The sequence below is a fragment of the Mesocricetus auratus genome, unplaced genomic scaffold, assembly GCF_017639785.1.
Source record: "Mesocricetus auratus isolate SY011 unplaced genomic scaffold, BCM_Maur_2.0 Super-Scaffold_100691, whole genome shotgun sequence".
NCBI classification, from domain to species: domain Eukaryota; kingdom Metazoa; phylum Chordata; class Mammalia; order Rodentia; family Cricetidae; genus Mesocricetus; species Mesocricetus auratus.
The window spans coordinates 60,298,810-60,314,168 of NW_024429267.1; the positions used below are offsets into that span (position 1 = coordinate 60,298,810).

General features: G+C 44.5%; 1 protein-coding gene across 4 annotated transcripts in view; it reads right to left on the reverse strand.

The window, feature by feature from the left end:
* Positions 1–4,170: 4,170 nt before the first annotated feature.
* Positions 4,171–15,359, reverse strand: part of Fyco1 (FYVE and coiled-coil domain autophagy adaptor 1) — a 77,216-nt gene continuing 66,027 nt past the window's right edge. For 3 of the 4 annotated variants that reach the window (XM_040739583.1, XM_040739582.1, XM_040739584.1), the window contains exons 15-18: positions 14,647–14,742; positions 12,715–12,925; positions 9,390–9,499; positions 4,171–6,900 (exon numbers count right to left, since the gene is read on the reverse strand). In XM_040739583.1, the coding sequence (XP_040595517.1) occupies positions 6,825–6,900; positions 9,390–9,499; positions 12,715–12,925; positions 14,647–14,742 (493 nt within the window). In that variant the 3' untranslated portion in view covers positions 4,171–6,824. The remainder of the gene's footprint in view (positions 6,901–9,389; positions 9,500–12,714; positions 12,926–14,646; positions 14,743–15,359) is intronic. The other variant, XR_005874678.1, reaches the window with a different exon arrangement.

A 15,359-nucleotide genomic window follows, 5' to 3' on the forward strand; every position in this document is an offset into this window, starting at 1 on the left:
TTCTGTAAAGTATTCCTCATTATTTCCCCAGATGGTGCTTTCTGTGGTGTTCAATAAATATAGAGCAAAATCCTTTATTGGGGGCAGACACAACACACACACACACACTCACTCACACACACGGAGAAGAGATGGAGAGGGAGGGAAGAGACAGAGACAGAGAGACAGGGAGAGATAGAGAGAAGGAGGGAGGGAGGAAGGGAGGGAGGGAGGGAGGGAGGGAGGGAGGGAGGGAGGGAGGGAGGGAGGGAGGGAGGGAGGGAGGGAGAGGGAGAGATTGAGATTCAAAAGATAGGCTTCAGGCAGGCACAGATTCAGACTCATGTAGCAGAGACCGGAGGGAAGACAAAGGGAGAACAGTAGAGAATTCAAATTTGAGCCTGCTCTTGGTGAGACGACACCAACGGCAAGTGCTTTGATTTCTTTCCTTAATGCACCAAACACTGGTGACTCAGAGTTTATTATTAATGCAATCAAACCAACTGCACTGATGCATAATAATAAAAAAACTGTGGTTGGTTAAGGTGCATGCAAACGAGACATGAGGCTGTGGAAAGAACATATAGGAAAAAAACATGCTGGCTAGGAGTCTTGATTACTGTTGCATTTGATTTAGTGGCATAAACACAGACCCTTTCCTATGCTCAGTGTTTTGTAGGTAAGGGATCTGGAAAGGACTCACTTGCATGGACCTAGCTGAGGGGTCTCTCATGCAGCTACAGTCAAAGGCTGGGGCTGTGGTCACCTGAGGCTTGGATGGGAGGGTCAGCCTAAAGTCAAAGGGAAGAACCTCTTATGGAAAGTGGAGTAATTAACACGACATTGTGGCCATAATCTCTAATTCTTAAAAATTCTTTGGGAATTTCATACAACATATTTTGATCACAACAGCTCCACCCCTCCAACTCCTCCCAGATCCATTCCCACCTCTACACCTACCCCGGCTTCATACCATCTTTTTTTTTTTTTTTTAAGATTTTGCTGAGGTATATAAGCTATAAGGGAAAGAAAAAAAAAAGAGAAGAAAAACAAGAATGAGAGAAGGAAATCACCAGAAAAATAAAGAATAGAGAATGCAAAAGGAGAATAACAAAGGTCTTAAAGGAAACCATCAAGAGAGTGCATGTCTTTTTCCCTTACTCTCCCAGATTAAAAAAAAAATCATAGTACCAGACTCCATGGATTCCCTTTGAGCCCTGCATTGCTGGAGGCTGGTCCCCTAGGCAGCAAAGTTTTCCCTCATCCACAGGCCACCTTCCAGCTTTCCCAGAACTATTTATTGAAGATACTATCCTTTCCACAATTGTATACAGTTTACAGTTCAGAACAAATTTTATTGAAAACCATCTGGCTGTAAATGCAGTGGTTTATATTTCTAGGGTCTTTACTCTGTGCCATTGTATCCATACTTTTTCAATTAGTACCATGCTATTTGGTTACTATTTCGTGTAGGTACTTTTGTTTGTGTTTTGGTTAAGAGAGGATGTCTTGCTATGTTGTCTGTGTTGTTCCCAAACTCCTGGACTCAAGTGATCCTTCAGCCTTAGCTTCCTAAGTGGCTGGGTCTGTACTATCTGCACAGAGTAAGCCCTGCTTGGAGCAGGGTTTGAAGTTGGACAGTGTGATGACACCAGCTTTGTTCTGTATACTCTGCTGTGGATGTAGGCACTCTTTCACAGTTCCATATACATTTAAGACTGCTTTCTGTTTCTATGGAGTCATTGACACTGGGATTGGGATCACATTAATACTACTGATTACTTTGGGTAGCATCAACATTTCAACAATAGTCATTCTTCCAGTTTATGAACATGCTACACTCATTTACTTATGTTCTCTTCAATTTCTTTCATTAATATTTTTATTATGAGTTTTTTTAAAAAAAGATTTATTTATTACATAAACAGTGTTCTGTCTGCATGTATGCCTGAAGGCCAGAAGAGGGCACCGGATCTTATTACAGATGGTTGGAAACCACCATGTCGTTGCTGGAATTGAACTCAGGCCCTCTGGAAGAGCAAGCAGCCAGTGCTCTTAACCTCTGAGCCATCTCTCCAGTCCTTGTGAGAGCTTTTATCTGTTTGGTTAACTCTTTTGTTGGGTGATTAGTGTAAAAATATTTACTTTCTTGATTTTTTTCAGGTAATTCATTATTTTCATATAAAAATACTAATTTTTCTAAAGACAGGTTCTTATGATGTAGTCCTAGCTGGCCTTAAATTTATGGAGATCTACCTCCCTCTGCCTCTGCCTCCAGAGTAAAGGGATTAAAGGCGTGTGCCACTACACACAGAAATAGTGATTTTTTTTTTTTTTGGTTTTTCAAGACAGTGTTTCTCTGTGGCTTTGGAGGCTGTCCTGGAACTAGCTCTTGTAGACCAGGCTGGTCTCGAACTCACAAAGATCCGCTTGACTCTGCCTCCCGAGTGCTAGGACTAAAGGCATGCGCCACCAACGCCCTGCATGATCTTTATATTAAAATATAAAAATGTATTTAAGGATGCGATTGTCTTCAAGCATGTGTGTGTATCGTGTGTATGACGTTCATGGGGGTCAGAAGAGGACATCAGATTCCCTGGAACTAGATTTGTAGATAGTTGTGAGCTGGGAATTGAACCTGTGTCCTCTGAAAGAGCATCAAGTCCTTTTTACCAGAGTCATCTTTTTAGTAGTACAATATGCTGATTTAAAAAAAATAGTGCAACGTTAACTGATTAATATATTAGTTCTAATGGCCTAACTAGATATAGAAAGTTGAAATTACCATTTGAAAGAGTTATGTTCCCTTCTGTGTTTATTGAAGCAGGATTCATAATCACTAAGATACAGATTCAACATAGGTATCCACACACACATGCATGGACACAGAAAGTGTGGTAAATTTACATAATGAAATAAAAAGAGTGAACTCCAACCAGCTGTGGTAACTTGGATGCATCTGGAGGACACTATGACAACCGAAAAGAACCAAGCACAGAAAGACAACTACTGAATAATTTAACAGGCAAGACTGTGGCTACTGTAGTTACTAAGCCATGAGTGGGTGGGATGATCACCCAGATATAGCATGGGTGTCTTGGGTGGTCCTGTTCTAGCCCCCATCCCAGAGTCCATGTCACTGTTGTATTAGTCAAGAAACCACTCTGCTGTTTCATTTGAGACACTTAGATAAACCTGACTTCCACTTCACCCAGTCACTACAGTTAGAGGCGTGATTTGAAGGCATCTTCAGTGTAAGAGTCTTCAGCGAAGTCGGGCGTAGTAGTATACAACTACATCCCAGGATTGGTTTGAGGCCAATCTTGGTTACAAAGTGAGACCATCACACCCCCCCTCTCTTACATACACACAAACAACAAAGTGACAATGCCATGCTCACTCATCCCACAACTCCGCCCACAGCCTTTCTTCAGGAGTTGCGTTCAGTACAGTTGGTTGGCCAGTGTGATTGTTGAAAACCTTTTTGCTAACCTAGGGCAGTGTAACTAACAAGGATCTTTATTGGTGCAGTTTTTTTAACACCCTCTTTTTGAGCTTATTGCTTCATATGGTGGGATATAATAAAGAAGAATGTGACAGCATTCCTTGCCCTCAAGGGAGAACCAAACAGTTACAGAAAACATGAATTATAGAGGCAGCAACCATGAGGAAATCTAGGGGAGGGGAAGATGCTTGGGGGTGATGGTTGAGGCATGTATTCAAGGGATGGGGTCTCTGGTCATCTCAAGTGTTAAGGTCCTGAGCACCAGCTCAGGAACAGTGCAGGAGTGAACAGCTCTCTCTCAGCATTCCTCTAACCTCCTTGCTGCCGAGCAGATGCAGCACACACACTGGTGGGAGTGTCGTTCTGCCAGGCATCAGCGCCACGTGCTTACTGACAATGAGCTTAAAGCTATCCAGGGCCCCTTTACGTCATTGTTTTGGCAGGTTAAAGTTTGTTCTTTGAGCACTGATACCGTTAAGAGAGGATCTGGAGCCATGTGAATGGCAGAGGAGGGTAGGTGGAAGGAACTGCAGGTCTGAGTATCGGACGCCAGAATGCACCTGCTACTTAATTAACTCTCTTCTGCAGGGCCCTTGTGAGATGTGCTGCTTCCCGCTGGGTAGTTCGGTTCTGTCACTCATTTTATGATTTATTCTTGTCAGAGGAATAAAAGACAATGCTACAAATGCCATAGTGTTTGCTTTATTTAAAACCTGAGGTTAAAACACATTTCCAAATGGCATAGCAGACACTGTTAAAGGAGCGTGCATATTCGGTGACACCAAACTCCCATCCTTCTGTGCAGATGAAGCGCTGGTGTTTGATGTGCTTCTGAGTAACGCTTTGGCAGATAAGAATGAAATGGGTTTCCTGACCCATTATCTCATAAGGCCACGCAAGGTGAGGATTAAAGAATTAAAGTGCACTCCTCCCCACAGAGGCCCAGTGTCACAGCAGTCACCAAAAGCAGGACATCTAGATTAAACACACACCAAAAGGCTCGAAAAACACCCCCTGATTAGAGAGGTCTCTTGAAATTTAAAAAGTGCTTGAGAGGGAAAAGGAAATTTTGAATTAGCTTTCCTATTTTGTTGGAAGAAATTAAGTAGATGAGGAAATTGTGCTAAGATTCTATCAAGTAGTGTTTGCTTTCATAAACATGAGCAGCACTCGATGGTCTTTGTATTGCATTCCCTGGTTCTGAGCACCAAAGATGTCTCCTGTCTGCCTCCTTTTCCAAAACCTCTGAGTCAAGAGTGTTTTCTCAGTGTAAAGAATTCTCACAGGTAGAACTAAGTCTGAGTTTAAAAACAAAAACCCACGAACATCAAACCATATCTGCAAGATTTCTTTTGGAGCCAGGAGTGGCTTGATACCCGGGGGACAACTGAAGCTGGTCAGAAACATCTTCTTTATTAATATATGGCTCTTCATTTCTACTTCCCAAACCATATGGAAATTTTCAGTTCTAGATTTTGGCTTGCTTGAGAATCCCTTTGCCTTCTTGGTTCAGGGTTAGCTGGAATCCAGGGTGCTTATCTCAGCAATGCTCTCCAAGTCCATAGGACAAGGAGGGCCACTCTGTCTCAGACATGCTTCCCTGTGTCTTGGAGGCTGGTTTATTTCTTGGGTGAAGTCTGGTAGTGGCTTCAGTGGCACAGGTAATCAGGCAGCTGACAACACTATTAACATGGCTGTTATGAGGGAACTGAGTCATTAGGGGAAGAGTGGCCCTTAGAAAAAGAATGACCCAGGATCTCAAGGATGTTTCCTTATGATTTTTAGTGTAGTTAAGTCCAACTGGGCCACCATCTTCCTCAGTGATTCCTCAATTGTCATTTGAAGTTTTGAAAAAGATACTCCAACGACTAAACCTCATTAAAATTGGGAACTACTTAAAATAATAAAGCTCTATGTGAAAGGCACACTTACACAGGGCTAAATGCTCTCTAGTAACTAGTGTTCAGGAGCATGAACTGGAGCATGACCAGTGAACTGATATATAATACAGCACAAGGTCCACTCAGCACAAAAATAAATAAACATCAAAGACAAAGAGTTGGTGAGAGCCTACCAGAGCACTAGGCAGTCAGCACTGAAGCCTCTCACCTCAGTTCTAAGTTGGCTTTATGAGAGCCATGTGGGCCTCCTGGTAAATGAGAGAGGTTCAGGATGAACTCAGATGGAAGAACTCAGGCCTCTCCCAGCAACTCAGTGAATGGTGCCTCTTGATGCATATGGTGGCAGCGACACCAGCAGAAGGCCATGAGTTTGGCCAGTGTCTCTTACATACCCTGGAAAAGCCAAGTCATAAAAATGAGACTCTAGTTGGTGTTGGATGTTGTCGGCCTAGTGAACAAGCTGGCTTCACTATTCCATTTGCAAGAGGGTAGAAGGTTCAAAGGAAAGATGATTTGGTCTTCAGCAATCTTAGGCCACATACAGACCTACAAGGAGCCACGTCAGTCTTCAAAGACTCCACTGCACATGCTGGCTTCACATTAAAAACAGTCACCAACAGGAAGCTATCTAAACTATTTGTCCTAGAACAGTAAGCTGCCTGCAGTATCAGATGTGAACTGATGAGCAGGATGTAGGCAAATGGAGAGGGAGTGACTGGCGGATGGAGGCCAAAAGGAAGTTATGCCCTGTTCTTCTGTTATGCTGCTTCTCATGTTACCAAAGGCTTTTTAGAAAGTTTCCAGGTATTGAAAGAGGTTCTTAAGTGGCTCTACTCACTAATACACTGTCTACAGGTGAGGCAGAAACTCTGGTGTTTATAAACAAAGGTAGATATGGGCTGACACATGAGCTCTGAGGCCAACCTGAGTTTACTGTAGGGAACTTGGCCTGTAGTTTTACTCCTGTTATCCATATGCAGAGTTGAAGCCTACAGGAAGTGGCTGTTCTTTCCTAGACCTCTGGTTGGTTTGTGAGTGTGCATGTGTGTATTTAGAGCTGCTGAGTGGCCAGGCTGAGCAAAGGCTCTCAACAAAGGCTCAGAAAGACAGCACAGCTCAGGTCTCCCCAAAATTGCTGAGTGGGAGGACCAAATCCTATTATGGATAAACTAAAGGATAGGGTATCTCTCCCATGATGCCCTATGGTCTTCTCCTGGAACTACCCAAGGAGTGAGTCCTGGCTTGAGTAATAGCATAGCAGACTTTTACCAACTGTGACCTCAGGTGAGGCTGATGGTGTCCCTAGAGTATAAACATTGGAGAAGATAGCTGAGTCTCATATCTGGTCCTGAGTGTGGGTATATGTGTTTAATGAGATGGGTGAGGAGTAGTAGTGTTTCCTTGGATGATGAAGAGTTATCAAAGTTCAGGTACTGATGCTATGGGAAATCGCTTCCATCGTAGATCACAGGCCGGTCAACAGTCAGGTGGTAAAATACTTTTTTGGAGATAAATCTGAAGAAAAAAAAAATGGAAAGTGAAGGTGTTACTTTTAGTGAAGAGGGTGGCAGCTGCTACTGTGGTCACATGGCTTGGTCTTGGCTGGGTGTAAAGCCAGTCTCCATAGAAACAGCTTTTGGGAACTGGGCAACTCATGGACCATTTTAGTGTTCTCTCCCTTCAGAAGGTCCAAGTACTGTCATCATGGGCTTCCTAGGGCTTGAGTGAAAAGTGGGTCTGTAAGTCTTTGTCCTCGCTTGCTGCTCTGAGGTGCCAGTGGTCAGGACTGAATGGGAAGATGGACTAGGTGCCATAGGAGGTCATGACAGACGCCAGAATGTATGTCACACCCGCTTGACATTTGTGCCATAGACAGCGACTACTCTCCAGAACATTACACTACCCCGGGTTTTCCAGGAGCCTGCTAGAGGCTGCATGCAGCCCTTGTCACAACTCTCTGGACCTACAGCCAGGCTCAGTGACTCCTTGGGGTCATTACAGAAAAAGAAATGGTTAAGTGGAGTTGCAGCCAGAAGAACAGGGCTTGGCTACATAGACACTTGACCCTCTCCCAACCCTGCCTCCTACTGCTACTGCTGCTCACCCAGATGGTGACTCCACAGAGAGCTCTGTGGAAAGGCTGAGCATACTCTAGAGTCCTACAGATTGAAGCAGAGTTCTATTATCCAGGGAAACACAGGACAAGTGGGAAGCCTCTTAGGTGGTAGACAACTCTGTCCATAGGCCTAAGGAGCTAGGATCTGGTATGGTAACATCTTTGCCTAGAGTATCCTATGAAGTTACTCTGCTAAAAGCCAAATGGCTGTGATGGGAGGAGATAGTCATAGCTAAGACAGGTCTATCTCAAGAAAGAGTCCCAGTAAAGAAGCTATCTTGGGAGCTAGAAGTCTTCCCTAGGGACAGGTGTCAAGACCTGTGTACCTGATAGATGCTGTCTGCACGGCTGTTCTGTCCTGTTCCCTTTCTGGCCACCTGCTTACCATTCTTTTTTATATTCTCATGCTTATTACTCCTGAGATCAGACCCCCTTGAGCCTTCAGCAGACCCTCAGTACTGCCTGAAGTAACTGGGGAGCTCAAGAGGGCAAGGCTGCTCCTGTGACATACAACATGGCTGCTGTGGAATATTAATTTAAAATATGTTACATTCATTTATGCTGTGGAATATTTGCTTAATGATGCACAGTGTGCTGAATTCTCTTATGTTGTATTTGTTTATCTCTGTAAAGCTGTGTTACTTTGCCTGTCTAAAACACCTGATTGGTCTAGTAAACAGGTGAATGGCCAATAGCTAGGCGGGAGAGAGAAACAGGTGGGGCTGGCATGCAGAGAGAATAAACAGGAGGAGAAGATAGGAGGAAGGAATGAGAAAAGGAGGAGAGGGGGATGCCAGGGGCCACAGAGTAAGAAGGAAAGAAAGATTAGAGAATAAAGAAAGGTAAGAAGTCCAGAGGCAAAACATAGTAAAAGAGAAATGGGATAATTTAAGTTAGAAAAGATAGAAACAAGCCAAGCTATGGCTGGGCTTTCATAAGTAAGAATAAGTCTCCCTGTATTTATTTGGGAGCTGGGTGACAGATCCCCGAAGAATAAAAGAAAAACAAACAAAAAACAAAACAACAAAACCCCCAACTACACATGGCCTAGAGGTTTTGTCCTTTCTTTGTCTCATTTCTTTCTTTTTCACTCACATACTCTTGGCCTTTCCTCTGGATTTCTCAAGGTCCTTTCATGGCCTGGCAGTGGGAATCAACCTGAGAGACGTGAGCACAACTGGGATGAGTCTGACCTAGAGCAGGGTGCCTGGTTCAGACCTGGCTCCCTCATTAGCCAAATGACCTGGAGTGTCATTATTCTACCCTCCAGTTCTTAGCCCTGAAGAAAGGGAGGAAGTTGTATGGCAGAGCTCAGTGGCTAGGATATGGTAAAACCCTGCAAGTGTTGACCTACTGCTGCAGTTTGGATGAGAAATGACCCCCATAGGCTCACATATTTGAACACGTTCTTGGTCCCAGTTTGGTGGTGATGTTTAGGGAGGTTGTAGAATTCCAGAAGGTGAAGCTTTGCTGAAAGAAGTATGTCACTTGGGGTGAGCTTTGAGAATTTATAGCCTTGCCCTACACTTGTAGTTTTCTCTCTTTGTTTCCTGCATGTGAATAAAAATGTGATTTGTCAGCTTCCTGCCCTGGCTGCCTGTTGCCATTATGAACTCTCCCGCTGAAACTAAAAATCCAATTAAACTTTCTTCTTTTAGTTGCCTTTAATCATGGCGTTTTTATCTAAGTAACAGTAAAGAAACTGACAAATATGCTTTATAAGACCTACCACGAGTAATGAAAACAGCAAAGGAGTCTAGAATCGCTAACAAAAACTTTGACAACCAAGTCCTGATTCTGAGTGTTTGCCTCAGTGCTAGAGAATAGAAGCAATGATACATGGACACAGGTGGCTCCATGAGATGCCATGATTAACTGAGGTACCTACCTAGAAAAGGTGTTGTCAAAGATAAGCAAGTAGATGCCAGGGGTTCGGACCTTCAGCTGGCCCCGGATACTCTCCTTGTGGGAATTGCATCGGGTGGTGGGAATGAGGACCTGTCAGGGAGAACAATAAGATATCACAGAAGCTGAAAGCCTGTGAGCCCTCTAGGCAAGATGATTGAGGTGGTAGCTATATAGCCCTGGGACTAAACTTATCCCCAGCAAGGGTAGGGTGTCACCTATGCCACTCAGTGTGGGGAGATGGTGGGTATGCTTCTTCCAGAATCATGAACTAGTCCCCAGCATCCCTGACCATACTAGTGCCAAGCTGTTCCATCATGTGGGGCAACTTTCATGCTTATAGGAAGATATTGACTAGCTGCCTAGTGCTGTCGTTAGGACACTGAGTCTTCTTTCCAGATGATGACATTTAGGCTCTCTATAAAGATCCTGGGCTTCCTCTAGGAAAGACAGCTCTAGCTCTACCCATGGCCTCTCACAGGGCATCAACACAGGCCCTTCTTTTGGATGGGTCCTGGATGGTTTTTATCTAAGTTGGATTCTTAGCCTCCTGATTATTCTCTCTGAATTACAAATTTATCTCCTACGGGCAAATCTGGGCAGTGTATGGGCCAGGGCTAGTCCTTGGATGGTCAACCTCATCATCATCAGGAGCAAGGTCTTCTACCTGGTTATCAGCTAAAGCACAGGCCTAAACTTAAAATTGAAGTTATATGGGCTAGCAAAATGACTCGGTAGGTAGGAGAGCTTGTCTTGCATTTCTGACAACTTGGAAACCATGTCAAAAGGTGAAAGGAAAGGGCTGGCTTTATAAAGGTATCCTCTGGTTTCCAGGTACATGCCATAAATATATATTCCCCCCTCCCCAATAAGGTATCCCCTGGTCTCCATGTACACACCATGAATGCATATCCCCACCACCACCACTAAGGTCTCCATGTACATGCCATAAATGTACCCCCCCAATAAAAAATAAAATGAAACAAAACTGAAGATGTCATAGGAAGAGATGATCAGTATTCTAATTTGTTTCCTTCCTTCTCTCTTCCATCTTAGAGGGTCATGTCTCCCCCAGTGCCTTACACTGTCCACTTAGCAAAGCCTACAAATAAAAGGTTATATAGAGCAGCAGCTCTATAGACCACTTTGAGCTCCTAATATAGCAAATGACATCAGAAGTGACTGGGCTTTGTGTGTGTGTGTGTGTGTGTGTGTGTGTGTGTGTGTGTGTGTGTGTGTGTGTGCGTGTGCGTGTGCGTGTGCATGTGCGTGCTTGGTTTTTTGAGATAGGGCTTCTCTGTGTAGTTTTGGACACTGTCCTGGCATTCACTCTGTAGATCAGGTTGGCCTTGAACTCACAGAGATCCACCTGCCTCTGCCTCCCAAGTGCTGGGATTAAAGGCATGTGCCACCACCACCTAGCTAGAAGGGACTGTTTTTATCTACTCTTACTCTGCAATGAGACAGTCTCACTCAGTGTGGCCTTCACTGTAGGCACAGGAGTCCCCTCCCAGTTGTACCTATAATGCCTACCTACCCATGTTGTGATTTCTAGCTGGAATCATAGGTGTTTATTTTCTCAGGTTTCTCTCTGTTTATATTTAGAATGCTTCAAGGACAGAATTGGGTGTCATCCTGTATCTTTTTGTCTCCAGTAGACTCTACAGAATGTAGGATACAGCAAAAGCTCAACTATTAGTTGTCTAAGGATCCAGCAAGGGTCCTATGTGTTGTTATGAGACATGTATATAGTAATCTGTTGGCTGGTCAAGAGTATGTGAGAAGGCCCCTGAATAGGAACTAAAGATTTGGACCTAGAAACAGGCTGTCTAGGTTCATGACTTTTCAGGGGACCACAGGCAGAGAAAACAGCATCTTTCATAGCTAACAGGTGACCTTGGCCTGGAAGGGCAGAGGGACAGCTAAATATCCCAGACATGCCCTCCCACCCCCAAGTTCACTGTGGGAAAAGACAAGGGAGGTCATTAAATCCAGGAAGGACACCCTATAAGTCTGAGACATGGCTGGCTGAACCAGGTCCCTAAGCTCCATCCGTCATAAGGATTGGTGGATTGATAACAGAGCAAGGGAGAAGCCCATAGCTCAGAGATGCTTGCAGAGCTAAGGGCCTAGCACCTGAGGCTTGCAGGAGTACTCTGACAGTAGAGGATTTCAACGTCTGATGCTTTATCTGGCCCACTGGTGCCAAACACGGAGAAATGAAAGTTGCTGAAAATAAGCACTGAGGAGCCTCTTGCATACTCTTGACTGATTTATACCCAGGTACAGAAAAAAAATCACTGCCAGCTGATTACCTAGGACATTAACTGCTTAAAAGTCACTTTTTGTTGCAATCTACTGTGTCCTGACAGGGTTTTAACCACTCCTTTCTCTCAGAGTTCAAATATAATTTGCATTTCTACACTTCATTATTCCTCTCTGCCTTACAAACATGGGAATTCAGACGCTGGGCCTTTTTTCTCACCCTATAGTGAGTCTGCACCCTACGAGCTCTAGTCCTATGCTTTGTGGTCTACCCATCCATCCCTTCTGTGGCTCTGAACTACTCAATTTGGGCTTCTCAGTGGAGTTGCTGAGGGTTGTCTACACTGTATTCCAGATGCCTAAGGATTTGAGTTTAAAATCTCTTCCCAAGCCAGGCAGTGGTGGCGCACGCCTTTAATCCCAGCACTCGGGAGGCAGAGGCAGGCGGATTGCTGTGAGTTCGAGGCTGGGTTGGACCGACAATACAGAGAAACCCTGTTTCGTAAAAACAAAACAAAACAAAAAAAATTAAAAATAAATAAATAAAACAAAAATTAAAAATAAATAAATAAATAAAATCTCTTCCCATGTTTCTGGTGTATAGCTGCATGGTTGAGAACTGCAGTTCTGCACTGCCAACATTGTCACCTAGAATAGCTTGGATATTATAAAGCTCAACTGTCCAAGTCATGCTAGAGCCATCTTTGCTGTTGTCTTTGTAGGTGACATATGAACATTCAAACCGAACAATTGGAGATGGAACCCATACCTCCCAAGGTATCCCAATCTGCTCTGTAGAGCTCCGTGAGAATCTCACCTCTTGCATGTCTCTGAGATTTACCTACAACTCTGTCCCAAGGTCAAATGGAACGTGTGAGCCACAGAAGTAACCTTTAGCCATGTGAAGACAGTTCTCCTGAACTTGACTTCTGGGTCTTGTTTCCCCAAGGTAATCAAGTCTTAGGTGCTTTGCCTGCTCTGGGGACGGTCTGCTCAGGAACCTGGTGTGTATGTTAAGAACCCTGGTAGGGAGCCTGGCCTACCTTGCACTGGTCGAGAGGTGTGTCTTCTGTCTCCTGGAAGACCACACTGAAGGAGATGCTCTTGGGGTCAGAAGAGAAGACCCAGCTGATAGTGAGGCCAGGCTCTGCTACAGTGATGGGGATCAAGCTGTATGTACTGGACCTCACAAACAGCTCCCTGTTACCCTCCCCAAAGCTGGTGATCTCATCCACTGTGAGGGGTAATTTGATCCTAAAATAAAAATGCAAAGAGAAACCTGGTTCAGTAGATTGTCTGAAGCTTTGAGGTAACTGGAGATTTGAGACTCTTGGTAGGTTAAACATGGGCACCCTGGATTAACTTGTTTATGAGATGCTCAGCTCAGACAAAAGCTTTGGTTTGAGTGCTTCCCACATACTTGTTGACAGTGAGTTACAGCTGTGAAAGATACAGGAAGTCCTTGCCCACATGGAGCTGAAAACCCAGGGAAACTATGGGGACAGCCTGACTTGCTCTGAGTCTCTTATTGGTAGGATTTGATGATTTAGTCCCATCACACCTGTGAGGCTGGCCCACAGCTCTGCCACTGTCTTTTTCCCTTTATGTTCTGCTTTCTCCTTTCACCCAATTAGACACACCTCCCACGGTCTCTCTGAAGATTTATATGAGAGGGGGGTGGAGGGGTTGAAAAGTCAAACCTGAGAGAACCTGGGTCAGATTTCACAACTGTCTTGAGTTTTGTTTTCCAAATCTGTAGAATGGGAACAATCATGTTTTCCTCACATGGCCATTGTGATAACACTGAAGACTGTGGAGCTGAGGGGATCCTTGGATCCACTTTGCAGGGGGGCAGTGTTGTGATAGTCTGAGGCTGAGCCACAAATACCGCATGAGATGACATCAGAGGGCTAACTTGACTGGCTGGAAATCCTTGCTGCCACTGATCCCAGGTGCCGACCAGATGAGTACATTTCCTTTTTCTTCAGTCACTCAAAGGCAGCAAGCTTAACCTAGGATTACTGAAACAGGGCATTCAAATGGAACTGAGTACCTTGGCTCAGTTCCTCAACAATGAAGCAAGGAATCCCGTCAGCTCCACAATCTTCAGTGTTATTTCTCCACAAACAAGTACACTACAAGCAGGTGGGGTTGGGATGTACCTCAGTGGTAAAGAACCTGTCTATTATGCACGAGACTCTGAGTTCAATTTCAAGCACTGCCTAATACAAAACAGCAAAATGAGACAAGCCCTACAAATTGGCCACATACAAGAACAGAGAAGAGTTTAATGAACTGCCATCAGACTCCACCAAGTTCTGAGACCAGCAACACCTGTAAAACCAACAACTAGAGGGCTAGTAGCCAGCAGACAGCCAAGACCAACAGCTAACAAAGGTAATCAGAGATGAACAGGAAACTTCAAAATGTGATTACTCCCCTGTGAGAGCAGCATGTGAAGAGCACACAATTGTCTCCTCAGTTGGGTGAGGAAAATATGCAGAGTATGGGATTCTTCAATTGGCTTGGCCTGTGATAAGCTCAGAGAATTAGCCCATGTCAACAGAAATCACCCCAGTCTTTGTCGTAGTTCCCTGCTACAAGTCCTGCCCCAGAAAACAGTCCAATGTTTTTTCCTTTCTTAGAATGATTCCTACTTTCTTTAAATTCTCTCACTTTTTGCTAACTTTTCTTAATAAAGCCTGCTTTTGCTTTACTTACTCCTGTATGTGTCTGTGTCTTTAATCATTACCCATTTGGCTGCATGTCTGTCCTTTGGTTATGATTGACTGTCATCTGGGTCTTTGAATTGCATATATCTAGGCTGAGAAAGGTCATGTTGCCCTTAAAGATCTGTATCATTCTAGTGGTGGTAAAACAGAGCACCAGGTGGAACAGTGTCCCTCCTTCATACTCCATTCTCTTGGGACCCCCTCCACTGGCACAAGAGGCCCACTAAGAAGCTTCGCACGTACATCAGCTCTCCTGACTTCAGCAAGCAGATTTCGGCATCCTGCCCCATTGGCATGTCTTCAGTGTCTTCAGGGGTTAGTGAGTTTGATGTGGTGTCCCTGAAACATCACAAAGGAGAAGGCCATTAGCTATTAGTACCCAAAGTCATATAGCCTGAGGTCTATAATGGAGTCATGTAAGGACTTCTGGGGGGACAGCAGATGGAAGACAACAGGGCTGCAAAAGATTGCCTGCAAGGAGGTGAGTATAAACACCAATGAGTCACTCTCCCCTCCCTCTCTGGCATCAGCAAACCCTTCTCTATGCACAGGGGAGGCAGGCATGATACCAGCACTATTTCCTCCTTCCTCTTTAGTACTGGCCCTGGGGCACAAGAACTAGAGCCCTTGCAAAGTTGGTTCTAGAATCAGCTACCCTGGCTGCAGCTCAGTCAGTATAAGAATAGGTCTCGGCACGGATGGGACAGAGCCATATACAAAGAGGGCAGAGTGAATACTATCTCTTCTTTCATTCCTAATGCATCATCAGGAGTACAGAAGGAGCTGCCTTCGCACTGGGGCTGTTCCAGTTTCCAAAGAGTGCTCTGTGGACTACCAATACACAGGGAGCAAGTGTCACATATAATAATCTCTCTCTCTTAGAAAGTCAGTGAGGATTCCAGGAAAGGAGAGGAGGCTGGGCGCACAGGGAAGTAGCTGTCCCTCTGGCATCATCA